Source organism: Lemur catta, chromosome 4, assembly GCF_020740605.2.
Source record: "Lemur catta isolate mLemCat1 chromosome 4, mLemCat1.pri, whole genome shotgun sequence".
Taxonomy (NCBI): Eukaryota; Metazoa; Chordata; class Mammalia; order Primates; family Lemuridae; genus Lemur; species Lemur catta.
Genome location: NC_059131.1, coordinates 69,446,396 through 69,459,891, shown reverse-complemented (window position 1 = coordinate 69,459,891; position 13,496 = coordinate 69,446,396). Strand labels below are relative to the sequence as shown.

At 38.5% G+C, this 13,496-nt stretch overlaps 1 protein-coding gene across 1 annotated transcript in view; it reads right to left on the bottom strand.

Moving 5' to 3' along the window:
* Positions 1 to 2,513: 2,513 nt before the first annotated feature.
* Positions 2,514 to 13,496, bottom strand: part of ANAPC1 (anaphase promoting complex subunit 1) — a 93,694-nt gene continuing 82,711 nt past the window's right edge. Inside the window, exons 46-48 of the mRNA XM_045550083.1 lie at positions 13,108 to 13,306; positions 8,043 to 8,177; positions 2,514 to 2,881 (exon numbers count right to left, since the gene is read on the bottom strand). Of these exons, the coding sequence (XP_045406039.1) occupies positions 2,766 to 2,881; positions 8,043 to 8,177; positions 13,108 to 13,306 (450 nt within the window). The 3' untranslated portion in view covers positions 2,514 to 2,765. The remainder of the gene's footprint in view (positions 2,882 to 8,042; positions 8,178 to 13,107; positions 13,307 to 13,496) is intronic.

The window sequence follows — 13,496 nt, the reverse complement described above, 5'->3', positions numbered from 1 at the left end:
ACATAGGAATTATCAGTTAAGAACCACACCACAACGGATAGTACTGGTACTCACCAGCATCTGCCTCTCCTCTCGGTCCTGGGTACACAATGTGGAGCAGTGGGACTACTCCTGACCAACAGGCTTTAACAGGAAGTGGTGTGTGCCACTTCTGGACCAAAAGACTTCACGGCCAGAGGTTTCTCCAGCTCTCCCCTTGCCATGGCTCTGAGGAAGCTGAATGCTCTGGATGATGAGAGCTACACCTTCAGGATTTTTTGAGAGCCCAGAAATGCTGGAATTGATTTCTCTGATGATCCTAGCATACTGCTCAGGGCACACTGCCCAGTCTCCCCTTCACTCTCTGCCACTCATCAGCAGGTCCCAAGTGGTTTCCAGACCACCTGCAGTCTTTATTCTCCCTCTCTTAAAGCTGGATGTTTGCTTTTGTTGACAACACTCTAAAGACTGTTCTCTCTCATATGAATTAATATGTGGGCAAATAACTACATCTCTCCAGTCATTCTTTATTCAGGGAAAAGCGATCAATCCTGAACGATTGAAAGTGAAGATACCAACAGTAGCCTAGATATTGAGTTCTTTAAATCTTGATTCAAACGGAATTTTCATAATCTGCTGCAGGGAGTGAGCTACGCTTCCAGCAAAATCGGGGCCCTTGGCAGTGGTTGTCGCAAGGGATATGGAAATAATAGAAATAGAAAATAGGGAATATGGAAATAAGACACAGAGACAAAAGTACAGTTTTAAAAGATGGGGGAGTCAGGGGATCCTCCAGCATTCCTGTGAGCTGTGAGGCCCCGAGTGAAGTCCCGCATCGGTATTTATTGGTGCAGTGATCAGTTGCCAGTGGTAACAGATTTACATAATAACAACAGGTAGTTCAGTTAGGTTTAAAGTATCCTCAAAAGCTTCTAGAGATTCCTTAATTAACTCTATCTACGTGAGCAAACGGTTACAAAATCTTTCTGAGATAAACTTCTAAGTCCTAAGATAAAATTATCACTTAGTAGAAGGGCTAAACAGAAATACAGAGCCTCTATATTTCTTTATCTAGTTTTTTGTTGATTGAGACAAGTAGTCAGGAGTGAAGCAGGAACTGTCCCTTAGGCCAATTGTCTCTAGCTGCAGGTGACTGTCAGGCAGGCATTCTTTGATCAGTTCTCAACCTGTGACCACATACCAAGCCTTGTCCTACAGAGGCCTCAGAGATGCCCTCCTGAGCCGAGGGAGCTTTTGATCTGTGAAGTAACACGTTCACTCACGTATTCCTTCAGGCCAAAGCCCTGCAAAACTCCTGAAATCTTTTATGTCTCCCATAGGCCAACAATCTGCCATTTAAATTTTTTAAAATTTTTAATTAGAAGAAAAACTATTTAAGTGTGAAGGGAAGCACATCTTACCTATGCTTCACAACCAAGAAGGAGCAAAGATTAAGTCCTTGGGGCAGGCACACAGTGGAATACTGCATCCAGAGAACCACTCTGCCTCTAGCTGCACACCTTCTAAATGTAAGTCCCCTCCACAGAGGCAAATATCACATGGGTTTTTGGCAAAATCTCAATGGACACATTTCTCTTGCTTTAATTTTTAAAGTTATACACCACAGTTCAGGATGTGGACAGCAGGGAGCATTCTTCATCCTGTATTGGCAATTTGAAGCTGGAGACACCTTTATATCAGTATCTTTCATCATGGTCTAGTCCAAAATCCCCTCCCTGGTACCGATATACATTCTCTGAATCTTGGTAAAAATGGACTTTTTCTGTATTTTTAAATATATAATTTCTGAAAACCTCTCTGTAGTAGAAGTTTCATATTTTATCTATTTAGAACAGGCTTCATGTACTAGTCTGCTCAGGCTGCCATAACAAAATACCATAGACTAGGTAAACAGAAATTTATTTCTCACAGTTCTGGAGGCTGGAAGTCCAAGATCAAGGTGCCAGCCAGTTAGGTTCCTGGTGAGAGCTCTCTTCCTGGCTTGCAGACAGCCACCTTCTGGCTGTGGTCCTCACATGGAGGAAAGAGAGGGAGAGAAACATGTATCTCTCTTCCTGCTTATAAGGCCACCAATTCTACTGAATTAAGGCCCCATCCTCATGACCTCATTTAACCTTACCTCCTAAAAGCCTTATCTCCAAGCACACTCACATTGGGATTAGGGCTTCAACATATAATTTTGGGAGGACACCATTCAGTCCATAGCATTTCATGTTGAGCAACTGTTCACTGGGGTCTAAATCTCCCATTTAAGGTGATCATAAGAATAACTGGCACTGTCACAGGAAGTACAAAGGAGCTTACTTTAGAAAGGACAAACGCGAACTCTTAGGAAATGCAAAAGCTCTTTTGTTGCCACACATAGTAAAACTTTATGATACAGCTTCTTTCAAAACTTTGTGGTTTTGAGCACACTCACTTCACCTGTACTGCCACACAGACTTTAAAAACCAATATCTACCCCAGCCCCCACCTCTCTATTCTCTGAAGTCCAAAACTAAAGCAATCAAGGGTTTTGAAAACAAACCAAAACACTTTATTTACAAAAGTAAATTTTAACTCACTTTTATATATCATATAATGTTAATGCTAACAGCAACAGATTCTCTGGAATATTTAAAACACATAGATTTTAAAATACATTGAGGTTTATGCAGCTCATTTCCTCCCAGTTATAAAACTTATAAATGTTGCTTTATTTTTGATGTTTGGTCACGTTTTTGTGTGGAAGTCACATCTCAAGGTAGGTTCACCACCAGACATGGTCACATCACCATTGGCTGTGGATTTCCAAGAAGCAAAGGAGCTAATCTCAGCAAAGCTCGCACCGGCATTTTCAGCTGTTTAAATTTGAAGAGTAGCTCAGCAAAGCTTGTGCTCCCTAAAGAAATGGAAATGAGGGAAAGGTCACATCTCTAAATAAATTCAGCCATACATCCCCTTTCAAGGAAGCTTCAGAAACATAATCATGTTTAAAGCAGGCTTTCTTCTCTTCGAAACAATTACCCAAGGACAATATTTAAATTATGAATTTCCCTAAGGCATTCTAATACAGGCTGAGTATCCCTTATCCAAAGAGCTTGGAATCAGAAGTGTTTCAGATTTCAGATTTTGGAATATCTGCATTATACCTGCTGGCTGAGCATCCCTAATTTGAAAATCTGAAATCTGAAATGCTCCAGTGAGCATTTCCTCTGTCATGTTGGCACACAAAAAGTTTCAGACTTTGGAACATTTCAGATTTTGGGTTTTTGGATTAAGGCACTCAAAGAACTTATGTATTCTTAGAAAGTGACTTATAACTGTGCAACTACTAATATTGTTTAACTAAATATATTATTTAAATATAATTAGTAAACGTGTCCGTCCACCTTCAATTACTATTTGAGTGATGTTTTACTAGTTCTAATAGAGTTGGCTCTTGGAGAACACAGGTTTAAACTACACAGGTCCACTTGTATGCAGATTTTTTAAATAAAAGTAACACCAAGTATGCCCACCTCTTGTGCCTCCCCTCCCACCTCCTCCATCTCTTCCATTTCTGCCACCCCTGGCACACCAAGACCAACCCCTCTTCTTCCTCCTCCTCCAGCTACTCAATGTGAAGACAATGATGAAGACCTTTGTGATGATCCACTTCCATTTATGATTAGTTAATATATTTTCTCTTCCTTATGATTTTCTTAATAACATTTTCTTTTCTCTAGCTTATTGTAAGAATATAGTATATAGTACACGTAACATACAAAATATATGTTAATTGACTGTTATAGGTAAGGCTTCTGGTCAACAGCAGGTTATTAGTGGTTAAGTTTTGGGGAGTCAAAAGTTGTATGTGGATTTTCAACTGTGAGGGGGTCAGATCCCCTAACCCCCATATAATTTAAGGCTCAACTGTACTTTAATTCCTAATCTAAGAACCAATACTTTATCTTAAAAAAGAACATAGGTTAAAAATGAGTAACACAGAAGTTGATCTAATGCATCTTCCTCTAAGAAGCAACGATTCTCAACCTTGGTCCCAGAGAGACTATGATGTAATCATCTGGAGTTTTACATATAAAAATATTTAAAAACTATTTTTCAAAAACAAATCTTGCATATTTACTCATGTAGTTACCATTCCAGTGTTTTTCATTCCTTTATGTAGACCCACATATCCATCTGATATTACTTTCCTTCTGCCTGATGGACTTATTGTAACATTTCCAGTCGTGTAAGTGGTGAATTCTTTCACCTTTTGTGTGTCTGAAAAGGCTTTATTTCATGGTCATTTATGAAAGACATTTTTGCTGGGTATTAAATTTTAACTAGACATTTTTTTTTTCTTTGAGTCTTTTACAGACATTACTCCACTAACTTCTCACTTCAAGAAATATGCTGTCACTCTTATTTTTGTTTCTTTTTTGTAACGTGTCTTTTTCTTCTGGCTGCTTTTAAGACTTAATTACTGGTTTTAGGCAATTTGGTTTTGACGCACCTTGCTGTTTCATGGGCTTGTAGTTCATTGAGCTTGGATCTATGGGTTTATAGTTTTCATCAAATTTGGAAAATTTTCCAGCTGTTAGTTGTTCAAATATTTTTTTCTGTCCCATTTCTATCCTCTTCGGGGACTCCAATTACATATAAATTAGGCATTTTAAGTCCCACAGGTTACTGCACTTTTAATGCTGTTCCTTTTTTTTTTTTTTTTTTTGAGACAGAGTGTCACTTTGTTGCCCTGGCTAGAGTGAGTGCCGTGGCGTCAGCCTAGCTCACAGCAACCTCAAACTCCTGGGCTTAAGCAATCCTACTGCCTCAGCCTCCCCAGTAGCTGGGACTACAGGCATGAGCCACCATGCCCGGCTAATTTTTTCTATATATATTTTAGTTGGCCAGATAATTACTTTCTATTTTTAGTAGAGACGGGGTCTCACTCTTGCTCAGGCTGGTCTCGAACTCCTGACCTCAAGGGATCCACCCGCCTCGGCCTCCCAGAGTGCTGGAATTACAGGCGTGAGCCACTGTGCCCGGCCTAATGCTGTTCCTTTTTTAAAAATTTCTTTTTCTTTCTGTATTTAATTTTGGATAATTTCTGCTGCTGTATCTTCAAGCTCACTAATTTTTTATTTTGCAATGTCTACTCTGCCCTCATCCCATTCAGTGTATTTTTCATTTCAAACATTGCAGTTTTTCTCTTTAAAAGTTCAATTAGAGTCTTTTTATATCTTCTATGTCTTGCAATTTTTTGAAATATGAAATAGTTGTAACTATTTTAATGTCCTTGTCTGCTACATCCATGCCAGTTCTGGGTCAGTTGTAATTGATTTTTCATTTCATTATAGGTCATGTTTTCTTATTTCTTTGTAATTGGCATGCCATGTGATTTTTTTACTGTATGCCAGACATTGTCAATTTCACCTTATTGGGTACTGGATATTTTTGTACGTCTGTATTGTTGAGATTTGCTCTAGGATATAAATTACTTGAAAACAGTTTGATCCTTTTGTGTTAAGCTTTAAGATGTTAGGTGGGTCCAGAACTCTGTTTAGTCTAGGGCAAATACTTCCCATGACGGAGGCAAGATGTTGCCAAGTACTTTACTAGGCCCTTTGTGTTATTAAGTTGTAGGAACAACCACTGATCCTGCCTGGCCATGTGAACAATTAACAACATGCCTCTAATCCATTTGGACAGCTCTTCACTCAGCCTCAGATAATTTCTTCACACGTGTGTGTTGACTGGTAAATACTCCTGTAATACTTGAGAAACCCCTGTAGATGTCTGGCATTTTCTGTCTGTAGCTCTCTCCTCCCTGGTACTCCATCTTGCAAACTTTAGCTCCCTTGGTCTGTACTCTCAGCTCTATCTCCTCAACTCTGGAAGGCTCTGGGTTCCCTCTCCCTCCCCCACAATCTGGAAACTCTCTCAAGGTAGTAAGCTAGGGCCATCATAGGGCTGGCTTATCTCATTTGTTTCTCATCCCTCAGAAATCACTGTTCTTAGTTGCCTGATGTAGAGTATCTCAAAAACCATGGGTTCATATGTATCCTCAGTATTTTGGCTTCGAGCAGGAGAGTGAATCAGGTCCCTGTTACTCTATCCTGGCCTGGAAAAAAGTCTATACTTCAAAATGTTTTCCTTTTATTTTTAGTAGTTTGACTATTATTAATATGTGATGAGGTGTGGTTTTCTTTGTATTAATCCTGCATAAGTTCACTGTGGGTTGATAACCACCAACCATTTTTCAAAACTCTTAGCCTCTGTCTCTTCAAATATGGCGTCTATCTCATTTTCTCTCTCCTCTTATTCTATGATTCCAATCACATGCATGTTTGATTTTTTCACTGTGTTCCACATGTCTCACATTCTTTTCTATATTTTCCATCCATTTTTCTGTGCTTCAATCTGTGTACTTTCTACATACCTGTCTTCCAGTTCACATTTCTACTAATATGCAAATAATCCATATATTGAAGACTTAATTTCATTTATCATATTTTTCAGTTCTAGAATTCCCATTTAATATTTTTTTATTGATTCCGGGTTTCTGGTTAAATTATCTTTCCCTCTATTTTCTTGGAAACATTAGTCACAGTTAAGTCCCAGTCTGATAACTCCAATATCTATATCACATATAGGTCTATTTCTATTACCTGTGTTTTGCTTATTATATCTTATAATTTTTGATTCAACACTGAATACTGTATATTAAAAATTACAGAAGCTCTGGATATGTTTTCTTCCTATGAAGATTAAATTTTCTTATCAGGCAGATAGAATACAAACAATTCTCAATTCTGCTCCAGGCTAATTTTAGACCTGATCTACTTCAGTTTTACCTTTCCTCATAGAGCTTGGTCCTGCTATTATTTCGCCTAAATCGCTGGGATGCTTGACAGAGCCACTTCACCTTAACAGGCCTTGAACTCTACCCTTTGTCTCCCTGGCACTATGCTGCTGCTGACGGTTTTGCTCACATTTTTAGCCTTATGGCTTCTGCTAGATCTCTTGAAGTCTCATCCTATGTCTACACAGATTAAAAACTGGTAAATGCCTCATGGGAAAAGCGCATCCAGGTTTTTTTATTATTCCTATTGTTCCCCTCATCTGGGATTTGCTCCTCAAGGCTCTTGGAATCATAAACCCAATCTCTGGCTCCTCAGCCCAGTAGCACTGCTGCTTTTTGCTGGGAGTATACTTCTTGTGCTGTTAACTGGCAAATGCCTTTTGGGGAGAAAGCCAGGGTAAATAAGGAGTTCTCCTCATTCTACTTCTCTCTGTGAGGGAATGTTGCTCCTAGATTAAGTCCTGCCAGCACGGTTGCTACCAATTCCTTTAAAAATATGTATTTTGTCTAGCTTCTATATTTGTTTTTGCGGAAGAGTCAGTCCAATACAAGCAATTCCATCGTGGCCATTAACTGTAAGTCTCTACACAGTGTACTTTTATCTGAGGTTTTTAAAACAGCAATAAACCAGTAGTCATAAAACTTCACAAGTTTAATTGATTAAACAATTTTCACCCTTCTCAAAAATATTTTTTTACTCTCAGTAAAGGGACAGCAACTTAAAAGTGATGTAAATAAGTAAAGTGCTTAGACTTCATTATATTTTATTATTTAGCTTACTGGATAAACTTAGTATCTGATTCCATATTCTGAAAAATAAAGTCAGGTGCTAACACTATTAATTTTTAAACTCTCCATTATGAAAAAATTCAAATACTTACAAAATTAGGTACCTGTTAAATATAAAGCTTTATAATATTAGAAATAAGATTATGTGTGATTTTAAAAAAACTGAAAGCCCAGAAAATAAAGTAAATTAAAAAATCAATAATATGAACATTTAGTTTATGCATCCATCCCTTTCTGGATATAAATGAAAGTTTATTTATGTATAAAGTTAATAGGTTTCTTTTTTCCCAAAAAGAGGTTCTTAACAATGACATTGAAACATAATGAAGATGAAAGTCAAACTAGAGAAAGTAACTAATTACAAACTCAAAATATAAACGGGTCAGTAATAGAGACAGTGAAAAGGATTTAGATATGCAATTACCTTCCAGTCCTACTGCCAGCAGGTGCCGTGGAGCCGGCACCGAGTGGTAGACAAGGAAGCAGGCCAGCATGCTCAGCTGAGATTCCTCAAAGGGCTCCCCACTGAGGTAGGCATGCACACACATATCGCCCCCGGCTATGAGAGAAACACAAATGGAACTGAGAGGCACAAGAAAAAACATCTTTCTTACTTTTTTATCAAGAACTTACTCAACAGTGAGCATATACCAGGCAGGTCCTATTGAAGCTACTGTGGTAAACCAGACTGAGTGCCTGTCATTGTAAAGTTTACAGTGCTGTGGGGGAGAGAAATATTACACAAATAATGACACTAACAAATGCATAATTACAAATTGTGATGAGTGTTATAAAGTATAGTGGTTACTGTTGTCGCCCCCAAACACCCATTTTGCCACCCTTCCCTCCACTATGTATAACATTTGTGGGAACTGACTTCAGCTCTGGGACTAGATACTGATGAGTCTTGGCCAGAGATTCTCAAACTCTTAACATGTATCAGAATCACCTGGAGGGCCTGTTAAACACAGACGGGTGAACCCCACCCCAAGAGTTTCTGATTCAGCAGGTCTGCGGTGGGGCCAGAAAAACTGCATTTCTAACAAGTTCCCAGGTAACGCTGCTGCTCCAGGAACCACACTTTGAGAACCACTGGTCTTGGGCAATCAAGGCAAACCCATTCCCCTGACAAAGTGGTTAGTCCACAGACAGGCAGACCTAAGTCATTTGTTCAATAAGAGACATTCTCTGCCACAGATTTGGACTGAGGAATGTGCATGAGATGCAAGTTGAGCCAGAGATATGAGGCGATGCTTGATGACATGCATGCTGGAGGCTTCAGGTAAAGAAATTTCTTCATTCTTATGACAAAGCTCCTAGAAACAACTCTATTCTTCCTCTGGGCATCACGCTGAGCTTGAGGTGAAGAACTGTTATAGCCATTTTATTACCATGAGAAAAAAAGCACTCTGAGGACGAAGTCATGACACAGAATGTAACTGACGAACTGCAGAGAAATGGAGTTGAAGCCACGGGAGTACGATGACCCCTAAGCGTGCCTTACCTGTGGACTTCCAATAATGTAAGCTTATTTGTGTCCTTATTGTTTAAGGACAGGTTAAGACGGGCCTTCTATTACTTGCAGAAAAGTGCATTTTGATACAGAAAGAAAAGCTGGTTGAGAGAGAGCACAAGCAAGTGTACACACTAAAGATGGCAGGAAAGCTGCCTGGGGCAGAGCAGTCTTGGAAGGCCTATGACGAAGGGACATTTAATTTGAGGCTGCAAGGATGAATATGAGCTGGGCAGGTGAAGAATGAGAGAAAATGGCATATTCAATAGCTTCGTGGTGAAAAGGAGCTCAGTGCTTCTGGAGAACAGAAGGGGCTGGGACGGCTGAAGGGGAGTTTGTGGGGAGCAAGCGGTGTAACGAGAGGCTTAGAGGGAAACAGGTGCTTCACGCAGGCACCTGTAAAGCTTTTTGTCACAACTGAACTGGAAACCTTTGAAAAGTTTTCAGCAGGAGCGTTAACCCAGTTTATTCTTTAAAAGACCATTCTGTCAGTTGACTTGAGATGGTTAGAAGGGAGATGAGAATAAAAAGCAAACAGACTATTTAGGAGGTTTAAGTGATCCAGGCATGAAATAATAGTAGTTTTGTTCTACGTAGAAGTAATAAAATTTGGACAGATTCAAGAACTATTACTGAGTTAGGAATGAAAGAGTTGGGTAATGGATTGACTGGTGTAGAGGAGGGGAGAAGGGAAGGAGAGGAAGGAGTAAGGATGAGTCCCAGAAGGGTTAGTGAAGGAATGACAGTGAAACAGTGGTGAATACTAAGAAATTGTCAAAGAAGTTAAAAAAAAAAATTGGGAAAGTGTGGTGTCAAAGAAGTTGAGAGAGGCCCATTTTAAGAAGAAAGAAGTAGTTAAAAGCGTCAATGTTACAGAGATACAGTGAGAGGAAAACTGTAGAGTCCACTGAACACGACAACATAGATGTCAGTCTACTGGGAGGTGGAAATACTGGGGTCTGGGGGAGGCAGCAGAGGGAGAATAAAGGCAGCAAGAAGAGATTCTTCTTTGAATAGTTTATCAAGAAAGAGCACAGTGGATTATACTTTCCTTTTAATACCTTTCTCCTGTCTACTAGCTTGTTTCACTGATGTTTTCTATCCTTGCACTGGCACAAGGATAACAAACAGACCAATGGTACAGAACTGACTCCAGAAACAGACTCACACTTCTACAGTCAACTGACTTTCAACAAGGACCTAAAGCAATTCAATGAAAAAGAAATGTAACAAATATTTTTTCCACAAACGGTCCTGGAACAACTGCACAGCTATGTATGTATGTATGTGTGTGTGTGTACAAGAACTTCAACTCCTACCTCATATCATATAAAAAATTAAGACGAATCACAAACTATAAAAGCTAAAACTATGAAGCTTTTTAAAAGAAAACATAAATTATCTTCATGACCTAAGGTAGGATAGATTTCTTAGATAGCAATAACCACAAGAGAAAACAAACTGATAAATTAGACTTCATCAAAACCTAAGACTTCCGTTTATCAAAAAACATCCTTAAGAAAATAAATAGGCAACGCAAAGAGTAGGAGAAAATATTTGCGAAACGTATCTGACAAAGATATGGCTAGAACACGTAAAAATTCCTACAACTCAACAATTAAAACACAAACAATTTAAAAAATGAACAAGAAGTTTAAAGAGGCAGTTCACAACAAGTATATGATTAGCCAATAAATACATAAAAAAGTAGTTAATTAACATCATCTGTCATCAAGGAAATGCAAACTAAAGCTACAATGACATACCTATATATTCTACAGATTGTCTAAAATTAAAGACTGACAATGCCAAAAATGGCATCCCACTGCAGGTGGGAAAGTAAAATCGCACGATCTGGACTCACTTTGGTCATGGGTGAAGATACAGATGATACAAGGATGGCAGAATGCTTATAACTATTGAAACTCAGTTATGGGGTTTATTATACTACTTTATTTACTTTGTATATACTTTAAAGTTTCCATAATAAAATATTATAAAGTTAATAAAACCTTTTTAAGTTCTTAAACTCAAAACCCATTTCCTTTGCCCAAGATTATAATTTAATTGACGAGATATACACAAAACATCAGACAGTATGATAAATCTGCTACATTTTCAGATTTAATGAGTATAGTTTAGAGTATTAGTGAGTGACCCTAAACGTCTACATACGCATTTGGGATTTTTACTAACACAGAAATATAAACATTTTCCAATGCTGATATGTAGGTCCTTACATCTTCACTTAATTTATTGTTTTCCAGCCCTAAGCCAGCTGCTAGTGTTTATGAGAGAGGAGACCACATATTTAAGGGTTTTAAAAAAGTGATGGTTATTCACTAGAAAATAAACACTTTTCTGATAAATCAAATTTGGTGGAGGCTCAGAGCAATACTCAAAACCAGCAATGCCCTAAAGAGTAACAAGACAATTCAAGGGACTGTTTTAGAGAATGCTCCAGTCACTGCCCAAGTTTCCTTATATTATATGAAATTTGCAAATGAGAGAATGTGCAAAGATTTAAGGACTTATCTGTTGTCAATAGCCAAGGTCTGCTGTAAGTGATCAAATGCTAAACTGAGTAAGAACAAAACATCAAAACCTATGAAATAACTTACATATTTCCTCCAAAATGAGAATAAAATGACTATCAAAAAATATTGTGTGGCTTTTTTTTTTTTTTAAGATACAGGGTCTCACTCTGTTGCCCAGACTAGAGTACAGTGGTGTAATTATAGCTCACTGCAGCCTCAAACTCCTGGGCTCAAGCAATCCCCCTGCCTCAGCCTCCCGAGTAGCTAGGACTATAGAAACACGCCACCACGCCCAGCTAATTTTTTTTTCTTTTTTTAAAATTTTTTAGAGATGGCATCTGGCTATGTTGCCCAGGCTGGTCTCAAACTCCTGGCCTCAAGCAATCCTACCTAAGCCTCTTGAGTCGCTGAAATTACAGATCTGAGTTATTGCACCCAGCATAAAAAGTTTTAAAACTACACGATTTTTTTTAATCCCAAGAGGAAATAATAGAGTGAATGCAACTATTTATAAATATATAACATTGAGAGTTTGAAATTGCTGCTCTCCATGTACATCCCTCACAATATGGTTTACAATTTAAATTTTTCAGAAATTTATTTCCTAGTATTAAAAGATGGGTAACTTTGAAATGAGTTATATCCAAATTCTTAGGTCCTATTGATTATTAATAGCTTTAAAGAATTAAGCAAGAATCGTTACTATTGATATTACTAGGTTAGTATTCACCCAAAGCAGGTGGCTGTCATATTTATTGGGAGCATTTAAATAAACTGAAAAGCATGGAAAGATCAAGGAGTTGACTACTAAAAATCACTTTCAGGCCTTTATAACACATAAGATACATTTCCATATATCAAAAGGCCCCAACATTTGCCTCATGTGAGTCAGAATCACTTCTACACATTGTCATGATTAACTTTGCAATTTCCTCACAATTACAAGTCAGTACTTCTGATAGAAAGCCACCATTACATGATGTCCCAGGTTCTCAATGATTGAATCACACAGCAGGCACAAGCACTGGCTCAATTAGCACCATCAAGTTCTAAGTGGACATGGGGTAGAGGTATAAAAATGAGGAAGAAAATGGTTCCTGGCCTCAGGCAGGTGACAGGCCACACCCCTAAGAAACAGAAGACAGAGACACCGAAAAGGAAGCATGATCTGATGCTGGAAAGATAGAACAAAGTCCTGAGTGTCAAGTGGTACTAAAGATGCTATATATGTTCTCTGCATGGTTTATAAAGCAGGGTTAAGTGTATTTTTAAAAGAAGTTGAAGTAGATAATCAGAGTCTAATTCACCTAATTGGCAATATTAAATCTATAGCCATGTGGCTTATACTTAGATTTATCTTATTAATGCAAAAAATGTTAAAACAGAAAAGCCCGAGCCCAGTGTATCTTAAAAGCACACAGGCACAGTACTATTATTACCTTGTAGCCACTGGTCCAGGGTATTATCGATAGTGCACTTCACAACAGGGAGGAATTCAGAGTTCATAAAGAGCCCTCGCTTGGGGTGGTTCTGCAGTCGCTCCTGATGGCTTCGGGAGCTGAAAAACTCTAACACCAACTTTATCTGCCAAAGTTCAGAGGTCTCAGACATTTCTCTTCTTCCAAGTCTTCTTATAACCTTGAAGAGGAAAGAGGAACAGCAATCCATCTAACGAAAGAGAGAAGTACTCTGTCTCTTCCTCCAAACTGTATACTACAGTATTTCTTAAATGTGGCTCATAAGATCAATAAATAGTGGGAGGATCCATTCTATGTTTTGATGCAGTCTGGCCCACAGAGGAGCCCTCTTTCTCCAATACAGCCCCCAG